Below are 18199 nucleotides of genomic sequence, written 5' to 3'. Positions count from 1 at the left end.
TTTGTAGTGAATAAATTGTTCGTTAACAAATATAATTTGTTCTTTTCCAATACTCTGCTCAAAATTTAAGCTGCATTTTATCACAAAAGGAATCAGATAATCTTTCAGTTAGCTGAATATATGAATGTATGGATGCTGGGAAATAATTTCGAAATATTTTTTTTAAATTAAATTAATTTTGAAATCAACTTATCTTTTATTATGCAAATGTATTTTAGTCACTGAAAATGCTTTTGTGGAATGAGTATAAAAGTTTTCTGCTAGGAGAAACCAATGTCAAATTTAAATAAAAAAATTAAAATGTTGTAAAAGAAACTGACAAAACCTCTAACCTTTTTGCAGGTATTTTTCATTATCTCTCTGTTCTTCAGAATGTTTATGATATATCTTTTTAAGCCTCTAAGTGAGTTTTGGAGCCTTACTATTGAGGAGACCTATATAGGAGGAATACAAGCACGTATACACGTTTTAGAGAAGATTTACAAGTCATAATTGTGAAGACAATACAGTCGTTCACAGATCAGTGGAAACCCTAAGTGTTCATTTAACCTTTACCCTTAGTGTCATGGAAACCTGTAGTGGTCTTTCACCCATAACACCCTTGAAAATGAAGATTCCTTCTGGCCAGGAGACTTTCAATTACACTATTGATCAGAGCTATTTAAAGCATTATGAGCTCCTCATTTGGGCTGTAAAAAAACTAATTACGTGCCAAAGAACAATATCCGTAATGCAGTAGGTTTTGAAAATACCTACATTGCTACACATATGAAAGACAATTAGATGCAGCAAATAACTGCGATGAAATAGTTAGCAACTTAAACAATTCTTTTTCCTTAATTTTTAGCTACCTAGAAAACTGGGATTTGCTTTTTTACATTGTTTTCATTTGAACATACTCATGTTGCAGGTATGCTGATAATGCATATAAGTTGAGATCAATTTTTATTTCACCAAATGGGTGAACTGTGTAGTCTTAAGGAACCTTATTGAGATTTTAAAAAAACATATCAAGGTGAAAATGCGTTACATTTTCTCTTTTCTTGTAATATAGTGTTTCCTGTCCTACCTCTGAGTTCAGTGGGTGATATTTCAAAATTTCCAAAATAGCTTTCACATTCTGGTGTTAATAAATAATCTGTATTGGCTTTCTATTTTCAGTTTCAATTTCAATAAATGTGATGAACTCACAGTCCAAGGTGCTACCAATACTAATGATTCTATCCATTGTACGTTAGCAAAAGAAGGGAGCTAGTATTTTTGCAACATTGCCATTTCAGAAACAATTATTTTTAGGTATAACATGTACCACTAACATCTCCCTAGTATTTTTTCTTTACTAAATAGCATAATGAAAGCACTTTGGATCTGTTGAATTTTCCAGAGGTTTGCATCTCAAGCAGCTCAAATATAACAGAAACATATTGCTTCACAATTATTTATTTTAATTGCATTGTTAAAATCAGGTATTGTGTATGGACTATAATGAAACAAATTCTCAGCTAGAATAAATAGTTCAAACTCAATTGACATCAGTGGCTAATTTACACTAGTTTAGGAGCTAATCCTGCTGTTACAATATTTAATACTAGTCGTATAATTGTTCAGTTGTTCAAAGATTTAAAGCAGCAGCAGTGTGGCAGGTAAATATATAAAAATGAATTCTCAGTTCTGTTATACTGATTTTATGCAGGAGTCATAGCCTTGTTTATATTCAAGTATTTCACATTCATTTTGTATAGACATATTCTTTAGAAACAGAGTCATATTTTGCTGCTTAACAGATGGCTCAGAGAATAGGTTCAACAGCAGAATTATTTATGAAGAATTGGTCTTTCAAGAAAAGTGAACATGAGCATTTTACCTCATCTTCAAGATATCCCACTGGTCATGGAATGAGGTTTATACACAGCCGTGCACTCGATCACTAGTTACAGAGTCCTTTACTCAGTATTTCAAGCGTGCAAACGTAAATTACTAGGGGAAAAAAAATTTAAGAGAGGTCATGGCTTTAAAAAGTGATTAAATGTTCTGATAAGCTGTTAAATGGCTTGACTGAGTTTGAACTTTTCTCCACTGGAAAGAGTGGTACAGTAATTTAGATCACTCACATTATGAAAATGTTTTGTATTATTGTTAGATATTTTTGCTGATGAAAACTTGCAAATTAAGCATGAATGAGGGATGTAGAATAGAACAGTATTTCACTTTGAACTTTAACAGATTTTCTCTTTTAGGCCCTAAATTAGGTAAGCCATAAGGACATTTTGATGTGACATTAAACATGTGCTTTAAGTGCTTTCCTAAATTGGAAGAAAAAAAAGAGATGTACCTCAATTCTTTTCTGGATCAAGGTCTAGAATTCCATCCTATCTTAATCAAATGAGTCTGATATCTCACAGTGGTGAAATAAAATTCTTACAAAAATACTTTCCAAATATACTGGTTAATTGTTAACATGTATCTGTGGGACTTCCAAAAAATAATGTTTTTAGCCTTTTAAAGGCTAACTTAAACCAGTCTGTTAAAATTGGTACTGTGTCAAGGAAAGGGCTAACTGCCATACAGGATTGTTAAAGGTGTGGATGCTAATATGTGTGTCACTGTTTAGTCTTGACAGATAGGCCGCCACCCATCATCCTGCAGGGGCCGGTCAATCAGACACTGGCAGTGGATGGGACAGCTTTGCTCAAGTGCAAGGCAACCGGCGACCCCCTTCCTGTCATCAGCTGGCTAAAAGAAGGATTCACCTTCCTGGGCAGAGACCCTCGAACATCCATACAGGATCAGGGGACGCTTCAGATTAAAACTCTGCGGGTGAGTAGCAAGAGCAAAGCAAGTGCTACAGGTGGTGCATGGCTAGTGCTGAGCTGTTGGTGTGCGTCAAGCAGCTCTGCTGTCTTGCTGTCTGTTGTCTTCAAAATTAATTTGTCTCTTTTACTATGAAATTCTTATGAAGTCCACATCTTATTTCGTTCTTTGACATTGTGTAGGGACGGGGTGGGGGGGGGAAGAGGAGGCAAATATTTAAAATCTTATGTATCTTGCAATAAAACACGAGTTGGGGACGGATAGACATATAAGAGACAGGTCTTCCTTATCTTTTCAGTCGGTCTTACCATGAAGCCATTGACCTGTTTCTGTTAAAACGTAGAGCAGTTCATTTTCAACACCTGATCATAATTTTCCAAGGAGCTATTGTGCTAGCAAGTAATTGTGGAGTTCATCAGGTTTTGACCATGCACTTTCTCCATCAATGAGTCTTGGCAGTCTTGAGCTGGTTGATTTATTCCAATGTTATTCTTTCTGGAGATGTTCCGTCAGGCTACATATGGGACAAGGCAACTAATACTGTAACATACATGTAGTCATATGCAGAGGGATTTTTATTCAAAATTAAATGCCTATCATAATATTTACATTTTGACACATGAGATAATATGATATCTTAAAAATACAAAGAAATCTTATAATATTCCAAACAGTATAATGTCAGATTTTGTTGATAAACATTGCATCAGTAATCTTTGTTTGGATTTTTAATTTTTCCCTGTTCAAAGATAAAAATGTATATTTATTTTTGTGTATATGGACAAGCATGTATATGGAAAAATAGTGAGGTAAACATAATTAAAGACAATTTCAGAAACCATCTAATTTCATCAGCAGTAATTTCTGTACATAGCTTTACCTTCCAAAAAAAGGTGAATAAACATAGCTACTGAGGACAAGACATAAAGAGCAGTTTTGTTTTCTGATACCATCTCATCAGTGATCATAGATGAATCATTGACTTCCTTGGAACAAAATGGAATTTATTAAAAAATTTATGCTACCTTTCCTTGAGTAAACAATTTATCCTTCCTCCCTAGGCTGAAGGCAGGTTTAGGCCATGAAGGTTAATGCATTTTTCCTGTAGAGCTGGATTAAAGAGTGCGCTTGAATAGTCAAGATTCCCCAGTAGTGTTTGAAAGCAGCAATTAAAGGTGGAAGCTTAGTGATTTCAAACAAACTTCCAGGCATCGATGATGGGCTTCTGTGGAGTGTCCATGAGGCAGAAGCTCCTGGGATACCTGTCTGCATGCAGCTATGCAAACAATGAAATTTGTTCTGAATCGTGCCAGCGCATTAATCTCACTGTTAGAAGCACGAGGTCTGTAAACAAAAGCAGAAAAAATTGCTCGCAAGGGGAGAAGAAAACAGTATTAGTAGTGAGTGTAGTTTTGAAAGGCATGAAGCTTTTATTGATCCTTAAGTGGCTCATTCGCTAGTAACCAATTTTCCTTAAAGGCTCAGAAAGACATTTTTTATAAAACCCTTGATTGCAGTAATGTGCACTGTTTGACTCAGACTTAAGAGCAAAAAAACACACGCAACCATAGAAAACAGATTTCTCCTGTACCTTGCAATTTTTATTAATTAAATATGGATTTAAATCTGGAATGTTTCACTTTTTTCTCAGGTCTACATGAGCAAGGACTAGCAACACTTCCTAAGCAAAATATGGCCATGAAATATGTCCAAATACACTTACGTATCCCAATTCAAAACAAATTAATATTTATCACCCACATGTCCTCAACCTTCTCCTCCCCTTACAAATAATAATCACTATTGCAGTCATAAAAGATTTCAAGCTATGAGTAAAGATGAGCCACTACTATTTAAACATTTGTGTCCATCCTCTTCAGCTGTATAACTCTATTTCTGTGTGTAAATCAAATTATTCAGGGATCTGCAGCAGTCACGGTGAACTGTGGGCCGCAGTCGTAAACGCAAACCTGAAGATTTTTCTGATGAGCCAGTCTTCCCAGTTGCTCTGAGGAAGGCAACTAAAAACTCATGTATGTCATTCACTCAATACACTTTCAGACAGATCAACGCTGACAGAAAACTCCTTTCCGCTCCGTAGAAGTGCACCATACCAGATTAAGACACATGCATTAAATGAGGAAGAATACTGTTTATTTGACTGAACAGCAAAGATTTTCCATTCACCTCCTCTGTTGTTTTTTTCCATTGCACAAAAAAAAAAAGTATAAATAATTGGATTATCATTACACTATGTCTGTATCTAATCCATCCACAGTCTGGAAGTTAGATAATTCACCATAACTTACAAAAGAAAGCATATCTCCAGCTTGCTTTATATGTTGAGTTTGCCTTCTGCAAGTTACTCTGTTGCATACCACATACTTCACTGACTATGCCATACACCATCTGGCAATGGTAGTACATAAATTAAGTTGAGAACCATAGCCTTGAGAAACATTCTCCATTATCACATAATGAAGAATTCTACGTTTACTAAAAGCTGAGAAGCAGCAAAATAAGACACTGCTTCAGAATGCTGTAAGGCTCTCTTCTCTGGAAAATCTGTCTGCTTTCAAGAGTCTTTCTCATTTCATTAGCAGCCTCTATATTTTGAATCTCTGAGCCGTTGTCAGAGGGGTTTAATTATTGCTTGTACTTCATGGAAAAAAAAATCTCCTAAAATGCAAGTTATGCTCATTTAGACAATTGAACTGGCATTAATCAGTTGCTTCCTGCCCCTAAGTATGGTACACTGCAGTCCCAGTGTATCTGAAGAAAATACCAACAAAATTCAAACTCAACAAAGTTAAAAATCAATTAAATTATATATCAACAAGTAATCTAAAGACTTTATATTCTTCTTGAAGAGTTGAGGTATAAGCACATTTGCTATATTGCCAATCTGCATTTAGCAGAAAACCCATTACAATTCCTTACAGTCCAATAAAGCTTCTTGGATGTAGTCCTATTTCCGTCAAGTCATCTGATGGTGAATATAATTCTTCTCCTTTATCACTAGAGTCAGCACTCTCCCTCTTCTGCTTCCATCTTCAGATTACCATACTTTTTACATAGTAGTAGGAGGGCTCCTCTGTATATTTTGTACTTTGTAAAGTTACAGTTTTCCATCCATCTCTATAGTTTTCATTAGTTCCTGTCTCAGAAATTTTATTTTTAAATTTAAACAAGAAATAGCAAATAACTTGGCAAATTTTACAATAGAAAAATTTATGCAGTAATGAGATTAATATTGACAATATAATTCAAAATGGTTTCCTCAAATAAATTTGAAGTATATGAACTGACAAGAGAATCACAATAGTTTTATACAAATGTACTTTTTTTTTGCTACCAAAGTGCCTTGCAAGCCTGAAATAAAATCTCATGAGAAACAGGAGAAAGGTAAGCATGGTGTAGAATCTGATTTAATTTTGCCATTTGAAAATAACTTGGAGGACTGTCTGTGTCAAGAGAACCATTGTTAAGTCTCAGCAACAGTATTTTTATGTGTGGTGGCCTGTATAGAAACAACTTCATCTGTCATAAGAGATGCTGTAACAGCCTTCCTGACACTGGAAATTCTATCTCTGGGTCATAATGGGGTATTGAATGGTGAGATTCTTACCCTCAAAGAAGTTAATTGTTGTTATATTTTTACCTGATTTCACCTGTATTTGTTGTATCCAATACAAAGATTGACACTGTCTAAAACATCCATTCTGTAGCACTTACATGCTGTACTGGTACCATTAACAATATGAAAATTAGAATTAGAAAAGTATTAGAAGCAAGTAATCTTATTATAGTTCTCTGAAGGTAAGCCACCATTAAATGATTGTTTGAAAATGTCCGGTGACATCTACTCTGGTATAAAATGTAGGCTAAGTCCTTCTTACTAAGGAACATTTAGAAAAAGAAAATTAGAGTAAACTCAGTCAGCTGATTCTAAAAGGTTGTTAAAACTGCCCTTGACTGTTTTTTATGTCTAGCTGTCTGATACTGGGACTTACACTTGCGTTGCCACAAGTTCCAGTGGAGAGACATCTTGGAGTGCTGTCCTAGAGGTGACAGGTAAGTGATGTCCAGGGGCTGTTTTTCAGTTAGCATAAAATGAAAGTGTAGACTAAATTAGAGCAGTTGGAGTCAAATAATCTGTTCTAGAAATACTTGGAATGAGATGGAGAAGTTTTAGGTAGGAAGGCTGAGTTCCTTCACACACTTACATTTCTATTGCTATTGTCTTTAAAAGCTCATTGATATTGCAACAATCTGTGTTTGTCTCCAGTGACGGCAGTATGCTATAACTCTTCTAAACAGGAGTATTAATAAACTATGGATTCATACAGTGATTGGCTTGGGGAAGAAAACTGTTATGCCTACACAGAGGCCTGTCAAAGTCCAGTGTGCTCTCTGTGACTGCTGGAGTTGATCTGGGTATAGAAGCTTTCTCACCCTTCTAGTAACAGAGTAAATTTCAGCAAAACTGGGCTTTTTTATTACTCTTTGTTTTCTTTTTTATATATTTATATGTAACCTTTTGAGTTTTGCGGTTTTTTTTCTTTCAGTATGTACCTAAAGAATAAAAAAAATATAATCCAGAAATCCAGAAATATTCATCAAAAAATATATGTGGTAATGCAATTGTTGATTTAGTTCTTCATGGATTAAGAACATTGATTATGGTGATTTTGCAGATGATTGGCATGTTTTTCCTTTTAATCTTATACTTTGATCAAATTTATACAATTAAGGATAAAAAGTAATTGTTTTGTGTTTACCCCCCACAGAATCTGGTGGAGCAACGCTCAGTAAAAATTATGATATAAATGACCTCCCTGGGCCACCATCCAAACCTCAGGTCACTGATGTTACTAAGAACAGTGTCACCCTGTCCTGGCAACCAGGGACCCCTGGAAGCCTACCAGCTAGTGCATATATCATTGAGGCTTTTAGGTATGTAAATTATTCCACTTTTAATCTCCTTCCTTTCTAATTGTGCTTAAACGCTGGTACTAGCTGTTCTCCTGGTATTGTGGTGTTCCTTTGGACTCTACATGTATCATTAGTAGTTCATTAAAAGACTCAAGTCCTATGGCAGGCATTGATTCTTATTTTTTAAATTGATTTTTTTTTAATGTATCACTTTTTACTAAGTGATTAATTAGAGGAGCATCTAGCGATTTTTTCAGGTCAACAGGAGTATAACAGGGCAGTGTAGTCATTATTTGTTACTTTTCCCTTAGCATTGATGATCAGTGAGAATCTCCTGTGGGAATGCTGCAGGTCGAATAATTTGGGCCAGCGTTATCTTGACTATCATAGTACAAATATTCTGAAAATAAATGGAAAATCTTGAAGCCTCTCTGCATAACTTAATTCCTGTTCTTGTTAAAGCAGCACCTATTAAAGTGTCAAAAAGCACTTTAAATTTCTGCTTTTTACTGTGTTAGATAAAAAATTTAACTGAAAAAGCTAGTGTTGATAATTTAGGATTTCATCCTGCAGCCTCAGGTTGAAGAGAACCAAGCTACTCCCTTCCACACAACAGCAATTAATATGTGGTGCAAAAGAGCTCCTGGGCTTGCATTCAGCAAGTTTGTTTAAGCATAGGCCGTGTCTCTCACGTGTAACAGTAATATCCACTTTGGCTTAAAAATGTGCACATTCTTAAATGTTTTCCTTAATCAAGGTGTTTAATAAATGACAAATAATTTTAGTTAAATATTTTCATTATAATTCATGCAAGAGTTTGTCAAAATCATATGCATGCAAATTGAAGAAGTTATAGTGATAATCCTTCATCTTGCTATGTTACTGTGCAAAGAACATTCCTGTATGTGCGGGTTGTTGATTTTGTTCTGGACCTTATCCTTTATGCATTACGTGAATGAAACAATTGAAACAACAGAAAACTCATAGCTTTCCATTTTCTTTTTATTTTTAATATATTTCAGGAATTTTTTTTTAGTCAGCGCTATACAAAAAAGCACAATAAAATAAAATTTTCTCTTTAAACTTTTGTGATATTTCACCCTAGATAAGCTTTAATGGCATCCCATCAATAACTTTAACAAAAGCCAGGCATTTTCCTTAAAAGCTGTTTTAACAATCACACTTGAAGTCTCTTTATACAGTGGATTGTAATCTAATCATAATAATGTCCAATGGAAAATGTAGTGACAGAAAAAAATATTCATATGCTCTCCTTCATTTACAAGCATGCTTTCAGAAGGGTTTTTTTTGTAGCTTTGAATATGAATTTAGTTCAAGGAGATTACTTTTGTTCCAATTACAATTTATTGACATAATTTACTTAGCAGTATAGAAGATTATTCTTTCAATGACATTTTCTTTTCTAAGGTTTATGTTCGAGAATGGCCTATTTATCATTCAAATTTACTTTACAGCTTTCCATACTTTTCTTTTGCAGGTATTTATTTTAGAGAGATAGCAAAAGCTTTTGCATCTTTTGAAAGCAGAAATACTTTTGACAGCTATGTTATTCTTTTTATCCTGTCTTGATGAGTTAACTGAAACAAATATTTTTATTTTTATCCTGCTTTTACTACTTTTTCCTCTACTTAGACTTGATATAGGATTACAAAAGTAGATCCTTTCACTTCTTTATTTTTCTCTTGCACTAGTCTATAATCTTCAACCCTCTTCTCATTGCAGTCAATCTGTGAGCAATAGTTGGCAAACGGTGGCTAACCATGTGAAGACCACTCTCTACACTGTGAGAGGACTGCGCCCCAATACAATCTACCTGTTTATGGTGAGAGCTATCAATGCACAAGGTCTGAGTGATCCCAGCCCTATGTCAGATCCTGTCCGAACACAAGGTAATAGTAATTATTAAGGCTTGTGTGCTTGAGCTGAAATAGAAAGAAGGAACTGAGAGTTGACCAGAGTGGGTCAGTCTAGCCATTCGGCTTTAGCACTCTCACTGAAGGAATCATGAATCAAGCTTAACCAGTAAAGATAAAAGATAGGCCAATGTTTGCTGTATCAGCCTGGAGCTTAGGAGAGATAGGTTAGCTCTTCAGTCCTTTGTACATTGTAGGTCTTTTGGTTTGCAATTCACTTAGACTTGGTGTGCTCCTTGATGCCTGGTTTCTCCTGAAAATAGTGTGAGTTGCCCAAGATTTTCTGAAAAGTGTTCTGAGTACCGTGCTATCCTCAGTATCTTTTCTCTCTGTGTCCTTACTTTTTCTCCATTATTATAGTAGAGATATACAGTCATAGCAAGTGCTTATGAGAGTTAGACACTGTTTAGCATTAGTTTTAATCGAAAGAATTGCACAAAATATCTATAGCGTTTTGATTCATCTGATTCAATATTTAGACAGAGAAGTCAAATAAATTAAGGCATCTGCACGCTAAGAATATTTTGAAGTTATTCTGAGAAAAGTATGAGTCTTCTCTTTATATACCTAGATTTCTGAATTTGTTATATTAATCCACTGCATATACCAAGAGTAAAGGCTGAAGTGAAATCTTTCTATTTATAGGGTGGTGATATAATTGATAGCTGTGATCCTCCATTGCTATTGAGTTAACTATTGAATTCTGTTCACATTACATCAAGCTCTAACCATGTATAACTGCCGCAAACAAATTTCTTTTCACAGCATGGATTTTTTTTGGTTTTGACAACACGTTTCTGGAATACTTCATTCAAGAGTTCTGTGTTAAACAGGTTGAAATACAGGAATTGATTGTTTTTTGAAGTCATAATTTTTTTGAGTCCAACATAACAGCTCCTCACAGTTAATTTAGAAAGAGATCCTGTGTCTCTTTTTATGGAAGTTACAAAAGTGTGTGTGGAGAGTGCATCCTCTGTCAGCCTCTAGTGTGTGTAAATGGTTTGGGTCCTTCGCTGGTTCTAGATGGAAAGAGAGAAACAAGAGTAGGGTGGTATTTCTTTATCACATAACCATTACATCAAGCCTCTCTCATCGCAGTCTGTTCCTGAATAAATCTGTCCTTAATAGTTATCCCTTCAAAATAGTAATCATTGGCGTGAAAGAGCTGCTTTCTGAAAAGCTGAAGGAGTGAGTTGGGCAGGGATGTCATGGCTTGACTATCCAAAGAGTTTTCTTCTCTTTCTTACTCTCCCATTATTATAGTGTCTCATGCTTTTCATTGCACCAGCCTTTTAGTCTGCATAACTTATCACTTAGTTAAAAAAAAACCAACTTTGTTTGGCTTTTGAGTGTCAAGTATAGACTTTTTATCTGACATACTGACAAGCAATTTGACTTCAGTAAAAACATGTCTTTTAATTAGCTACAGCATGTGTTGCAGCTTCCATTTCCAGAAGCTGTTTAGCAGTCAAGTACACGAAGACATGTAGAGGATTTGTAGCTTCTTTGCAAGCCTGCAGTTTAATAGAATTATATCATAAAATCAATTGAAAATTAACATAATGTTTTGATATGATTTCTAATTATGCCTGAATTCAATTCATGCTCACAGAAGAAGCTGACATACAGTAGAAAGCCTATTCACAATGGCCATGGAGGAAGGAAAAAGCAGCTATAACAGTGCTAGTTAATATTAATTTGCAACAGGTGTCTGTGGTAGCTTTAATAGCTAAGCATTTAATTTCCTTGTATTAAGTGTAGCCAATACAAGTAATAGAATTTTATGCATATTTTCACCAGTGGACTGCAAGTAGACAATCAGGCGTTTTCGAAAGGTTTACGTTTAATGACTTATATCAAATAAAGACAGAGAAATCAGGAATCACTCTAAGAAAGGAGCTGATTTCTTGTTTGGATTATTAACAGACCAAAGCATATATTTAAAAAGCCACTTTAAAGAAACTGTATATAACCCTGTCCCTGGAATGTAAATCACTAGCATCTAATAATATGTTCACTGGAAGATGCTAAAAGAGATGTTAGAGAAAATATATAACAATTTAATTTTAGAGACCTCTTAATTGTGATCAGAATATAGCTTCTTGAGCTGGTTTTGCTTGAGTCATAATTTTATTGTTCCAGTATATCCTTATAGATAGATCAACTGCTTTTCCAGCAGGAGTCTCCTGGTAATGTGAAAATGACATTACAAGACATTACACTGTGAGCATCACATATGCATGTGTTTCCAAGTGTACATACCAGAAAACAGAATTCCGCATGTACATCTTGATATTAATTTATTACTAATATTAGCCCATGTTATTTCCTTACTTCTGGACCATTAAAATTCTGAAATGCAGTTCATAACAATACACTGTAGAAATATCTTTTATCCTGAAGGAATACACATACTTTGTTGGTTGTATACCACAGGATAACTTAACCTACAATGTAGCCGTAGGTAGCTGTAGTTATTTTGTACCAAGGATCGTAGCTTTCTGTGGATAGCAGCATAACTTATCATCCTGTAAACCAGTATGAGTTGCTATCTTACAGATTTATTTTATTATGTATCTCTCTTTCATGGTCACTTTGAATAGACATAATTTGCTGGACAAACTTGTTCACTGACATCCATATTTGGATTATATTCCCTTTGGAGATCCATGGAGACATTTTAATTTGAATATCAGTAGAAGCCTGTGGCAATATGTTTTATTGGTGGCTCAGAACCCAAAACAATCCAGAATTATGAAGCTGAAATATTTACGAAAAAACCTGCTTTCTTTCAAAATCTGGAGGCATGTGATTCAAACTCATATGCTGCATATTCCCATATCTAAGACCATCAGAGGGGGGGAAAAAAACCTTTTAAGTATATATTCTCTTCACAAAGACATGATGTTGATCCAAGCAGAGGGAAAGTGTCTTTGGCTAGTGAATCCCATGGGAAAACCAAGCAGAATTCATAGATGCCTAGATAGACATGTGTACTACGACAACATGATCATAATGTATTAGGCCTTTTTGAATATGATCTGTGCTTGTGTTTCAGATCCCCCCTTCTGGAAAGATTACTAGACAATTCCAGCAGAAATAATCAGTATGTGTATTTCTAATAGGTATTACACTATCGACATAGACATCTGACATAGGAAGGGCATCGGTAACTGTTGACCTAGAATGGTGTCGTAAGATCTTTGAAGGATCCACTGAAGGGATCCAGACTTCACTTGCTCTTAGAAAGTACCTTCATTTCTGTCTAACTTGGAGAGAAGGGATGTACTATGGTACACCTCCTCCTCCATTTTCTGACATATATTTTGTATTTGCAGTTCCTGTTTAGCAAAGGTAATACAGCTTCATTCAGTTTAACACAATGGCATAATCCAAATGTGATCCCGAAGGACTGGGTGCTAGGGCCACGTGTGGTGCTGGAGATGGAGTCACAGGTTTCCATAGGTGTACTAAGGGATCAAATTCCTTCAGATTTTGACTGGAAGAAATAATTTCCCCAGACACTTTGAAGGAATCTTTGACATGATTTTGAAGGGAAAATTCTTGTGATAGAGTGTTTTTGTTAGCCTTTTACTAGATCAGAATCAGTTTGGTTTCAAAAATTAATTTTTTTTTTCATATTTGCACTAGATTTCATTATCTATATCTGTAAAGAGACGATTTGCTTTGCAGAAGAAAATGCTGGTTTTGGTGTTTGGTTTCTTGTGTGCATGGTATGTGGGGAAGGGAAGGTTAGTGAAAGTTTGGAGACATGTAATGACTTAATGACATGTAAGCTGTAAGAAAATTTTTTAAAACCCTGTTCATTTTCTTCAATTATACTAACCAATTTGGTTCCAGTCATCTGGGCAACATTATTATTATCTGAGTATTTTGGAACTAGTGGATATTACACGTCTCTCATCACTTACCAGATCTGAGAAAACTTTGCCATGGAGTTTGAATACTCATTTAAATGTCTTTATATTTCATTATTTCCTAAGCAGCTAAAGGTGAATGGTTTGTTTGCATTATGTGATATGCTTTGCAGTTCATATTTAAACCTTAGTACTGTATTGTTTTAACAATAGTACTAAAAACAGTTTTTAAATCGGGTCATTAAGCTATTCAGTAATTCTTATTGATGCCATATATAACTCTTCTCATTAAAGTAATACTGTCATGTGTATGCCTGGCCTGACAGATATCAGTCCACCAGCACAAGGTGTGGATCACAGGCAAGTCCAGAAAGAACTGGGAGATGTCATTGTGCGACTGCACAATCCTGTTGTGCTGACACCCACAACAGTTCAAGTCACCTGGATGGTAAGGCTTCTGTTACTATTACCTTAACAGTACTTAAATTTTGCCTATTTATCTCTGTAGTTTTTTACTGCACTGAAAAGGTCCAGTCTTGACCCCAATGTGAATGCCCTGATAAACTAACATTATGCAGGCATATGTATGTGGTAATGAAATGGTCTTTTTGTTTTCTCTTTCAAGTCAGGCAGATTCAAAGTCTTCATTGTTCAGCTCAACGCAAGCTAGCTGTCTGACTAAAAAAATATTATAAAAATGACCATATAAAAATATTATAAAAACACCATAATCTGAAGGATAATTGATCAGTGGACTAATTACTGTGCATGTCAAAAAATAATAAAAGTTGAATATCAACATGAAATTGCTGCTTGAAGAAGCACTTTCTACTTCAAAGCATAGGGAACTCTGACAATACCCTATTATTTGGTGACCCTAAAATGCAAAAATAACTTTCCTATAGGGCACTTGTAATGAAGTCAGAAGTACATGGTGCTGATGCCTGATCCACTGTGTAGCATCTGGTTTTCTAGCATAAGCTTTACCCACAATCAGTGGATATCCTTTCATTATGGATGACCAGAATCTTTCTGGCAGTACTTAACAACGTTTCTATTTGAGGGGTCAAACTACTGGGTGGAATTTCTGATATAGTGTTTGGCTTTCAAAATGCCATGTTTCTCTTCCTGAGGCTTGAAGGAAAGGATTTGTAACTGTAGGAGGAGAGAGTTTGTAGGGCGGTACACACCAGAAAAGAGTGCTTTGCTCTTGGGCCATCTGCCCCAGAGGGAGGAGACCTACGGGTGGAAGAGTGAGAGAAATAGTACAGCACTGCGTGGCTTAAACAGTTGGCTGTATAAGGATGGGTTCTGCTAAAGGGATATTCACAATACTCATGGTTTTTCTTCTACATGTAATATTGCTAAGAGGTTAATGTGTACATGGGATTATAGAGCAGGAGCTAAGAAGTGTGGTGATAGATTGTGTATTATAAGGATTACTCTTGTTTTTGCACAGCTCAGCTATATTTACCAGGGCTTATGCACTATCCTTGTTCTGACAGATTTCAGTGGTTGGAGGGCAGATTAGAATAAATAGTGAAACCCACAAATTTGTCTTTCTCGGAAGATTATTTAGAAAATATGTCATTTCATTTTGCCATCGATGCAACTTGCCTTTCTAAAAATGCTGTCTGTTTCAGCTACATAACTCCAGGACAGGCTGACTAACCTTTGTAGCAAACTCATTTGCCCAAGCAGATGGTTCAGTAGTTTAGGAACTTTGGATGTTAGCAGCCGGTAATTGTAAATCTTGATCACATCCATGTGGTGCTCCTTTAAGTCCTTTTTTGGGTATGACAGCTATCAGAAATACAGTTTCATAGGCTTGCCCTTGATTTAGTACATACTACAAAAGGAAGCCCCAATATAAACAGAATTCAGTTTTGTGAGATGTAACCAATATCATTGTATTATAATGAAAACAAAAATGTATTTATGTCTGTGTGTGGATATATATATATATGTGTTATATGTGTGTGTATATATCTATCTTCCTATCTAAGAGTCTCTTGGTGCCCCTGCTGAACAAGTAATGAGTGAAGAAAACATAGTAAGGTAAAAGTAGATTGTTAGGGATGCTATGGATATCAACTTATTGGGAAGATCCCTCAAAGCAGCGACCCTGTGCCACCTGACAAGCATACAGACCTCTGTAGAGATGTTTCGGAATTGCTCAAGGAAAGAAAGACCAAAAAAAAAGATCTCTGGAACAGCTAATTAGAAACTTTCCAGCAACCAGAACAAAACCAATTAATTAACCATAGTCTCTAGGAAAAAAGCCACTCTATCCAGAGAATAAAGTCTGCGCTATTAATATAACATGGTTAGATAGTGTAGCTATGATACAAAAGAACAGAAGTGCCATGAGAGTCATAAGACTCTTTGTGTTGACTTTCTGCGCTTCAAAGACTGAATGCTAAGGAACGTCCTTGATTACTGAGTTTCTGGCATCCTAACTCTCAGCAAATTAACACCAGTTTTTCCTTTCTTTCTGAGATTGTTTTGGCTTTACTTTCTCTTTTTTTTTTTTTTCTCAAATTTGAGTTTCAAATTTCAGAAATGGTTCTCTGCTACTGTGTTGCAATTTTAATATACACATACATATACACACATATTTTGTCTGTTTTAAAGAAGATCAGGCTTACAAAGTCAGTGTTAAAAAAAGAAGAATGTCAGAAGTTAGGTTTTCACTGTCACTTAAATTTATTTCTCTTGTGTGTAAGTATTGAAGTGCAGCTGTAATTATGTGGTCACATACAAGATCTTTTCTTCGTGGAGCTATTCAACATTTCTTTTTATCTTTATTCACTGTGTGGTGCCAGGTCTTATTAAATTCATACCATTGAAACCTTGCATTGAATATAAAATTATTAGTTTGTCTCACTTGCTTGCTTATCTGTCACGCTCTCAGCCGTAACATTTGGGTGCTTCACAAATAGGACTGAACTTAACATCACAATGATAAAAATGTTTCATCATCCTAACCTTACACATTGAGAGGTGAGGTGCAGAGATATTTATTGCTGATGAAACTTACAGAATCGGATATGCCCGCTGTTATCAAATGGCCAATTTTAAACCTTGGGCCTGATTTATTTTTACTTTTATCAAAACATTTTGCATTGCAACAGCACATGGTATACTCAAAGCACTTTTTTAGCTGACCTCAACTATAGATCAGCATTTCTAGTCTCACTGGGTGTTAAACTGAGAGTTTCATTAGTGGCCAAATGTGAAAAGTTTCCTAGCATTATAAAGGAGTCCTGTAGCACAAGCAGAAATAAAAATCAATTCTTCAATATGGCAAAAGAATTGTTGCTTTGAAATCCTGACTGCCTTCGAGGAGGCTATCAGTCAGAAGGATGATTTATTTACCTCTGTCTTTTAATTTGACATTGATTTTAAATTAATGTGCTTCACTGGAAGCTTCAAGAGTCAAGTCCTTTAGACCGTCTTCCCGTGTATCGTCACCTTTTGTCTTGTTCCTGTAGGACAGGTAAATGCTAGTGCTGTTTGAATTTCCAGAGAATACTGTGAGCCTGTACGAGTTCAGCGCAGCATGCAAAGTATTCTGCCCAGATGGAGAATTGCTGTGGGCATTGATGTGGGAGCAGAGTGTTTCTTAGGACATTTTGGGGTAGAAATTTGCATACTACAGAGCATGTTGCAAAACATCTTTAGCATGCAGATTAGCAGGTTTGCTTGAAAGGGCCTTATATGTGCAGCAAAAGATGCATTTTGAGTTTCTTGCCACCTTTTTAACAGCCTCATAGCCTAACTGAATGATCTAATAGCCACTGAACCTATCTGGTGCTCAGCTGTGGTGTGTGCAGATTTGAACATGCAGGGGAAAATGAGTTTCCTGTTCTGCAGGAATGGAGAGCTGTCGTCGGTTTTGTAGACACCTCCTGCACTACGTTTTCATTGTGACAAAGAGTGAGAAGGAGCATGCAGGACCAATTATGCCTGTAGGTTACCTTGAAGCTTTAGATCAGTGCTGAGCAGAGCCTACCCAGTAATTGCTCTCTTCTGCCTTTTAAAGGAGCATCTGCATTTTCTGCCATCTGTCTTTTGAGGAAGAAAGTGTATCTTTAGATCAGCAACAGTTGCAGCTCTTTTAAGTGGATGTCACTGCTGCTTGTACAAATTCAAGAGTAGTTAAGAGTGCCACAGGAAGACCAGAAATATTCTCTGATCCCAGTATTCAGCACAGAGAGATCCTGCAGTAATAATGCTAAGCACTTTGTATGAGGAAGTGGCAACTTCTTCACAAGAAGAGCAAAGAATACCTAGAAATGTTTACATTCAAATCAAAGTACATGTTTCTGCAGCTCTGCCTATGTGTGAATGTGTACCAAACCTACAGAGCTGTTTGATGCTCAGCACAGCTGAATGCAGTTCTTTAATGCTAAGCATATTTTTAGTGACCTGCTGTTGGCATAACACATAATGATGAAGTCACCAGGGCTGCATCATATATAAAACTGTGTGTGCATGTATATATAGACATGTACACACATGTATATATCCGGGTCCAGGGAGACCTTATAGCAGTCTTCCAGTACCTCAAGGGGGCCTACAAGACAGATGGGGAGAGACTGTTCAGTAGGGCCTGTTGGAACAGGGCGAAGGGTAATG

General features: G+C 35.9%; 1 protein-coding gene across 1 annotated transcript in view; it reads left to right on the top strand.

The window, feature by feature from the left end:
- Positions 1–18199, top strand: part of ROBO2 (roundabout guidance receptor 2) — a 474965-nt gene that overhangs the window by 377726 nt on the left and 79040 nt on the right. Inside the window, exons 10-14 of the mRNA XM_086763780.1 lie at positions 2612–2817; positions 6804–6885; positions 7602–7767; positions 9490–9656; positions 13885–14006. Of these exons, the coding sequence (XP_086619906.1) occupies positions 2612–2817; positions 6804–6885; positions 7602–7767; positions 9490–9656; positions 13885–14006 (743 nt within the window). The remainder of the gene's footprint in view (positions 1–2611; positions 2818–6803; positions 6886–7601; positions 7768–9489; positions 9657–13884; positions 14007–18199) is intronic.

Source organism: Chlamydotis macqueenii, chromosome 1 (genome assembly GCF_036417535.1).
Source record: "Chlamydotis macqueenii isolate bChlMac1 chromosome 1, bChlMac1.mat, whole genome shotgun sequence".
Taxonomy (NCBI): Eukaryota; Metazoa; Chordata; class Aves; order Otidiformes; family Otididae; genus Chlamydotis; species Chlamydotis macqueenii.
Note: the sequence above shows the minus strand (reverse complement) of the source record. Positions and strands in the feature narration are given on the sequence as shown.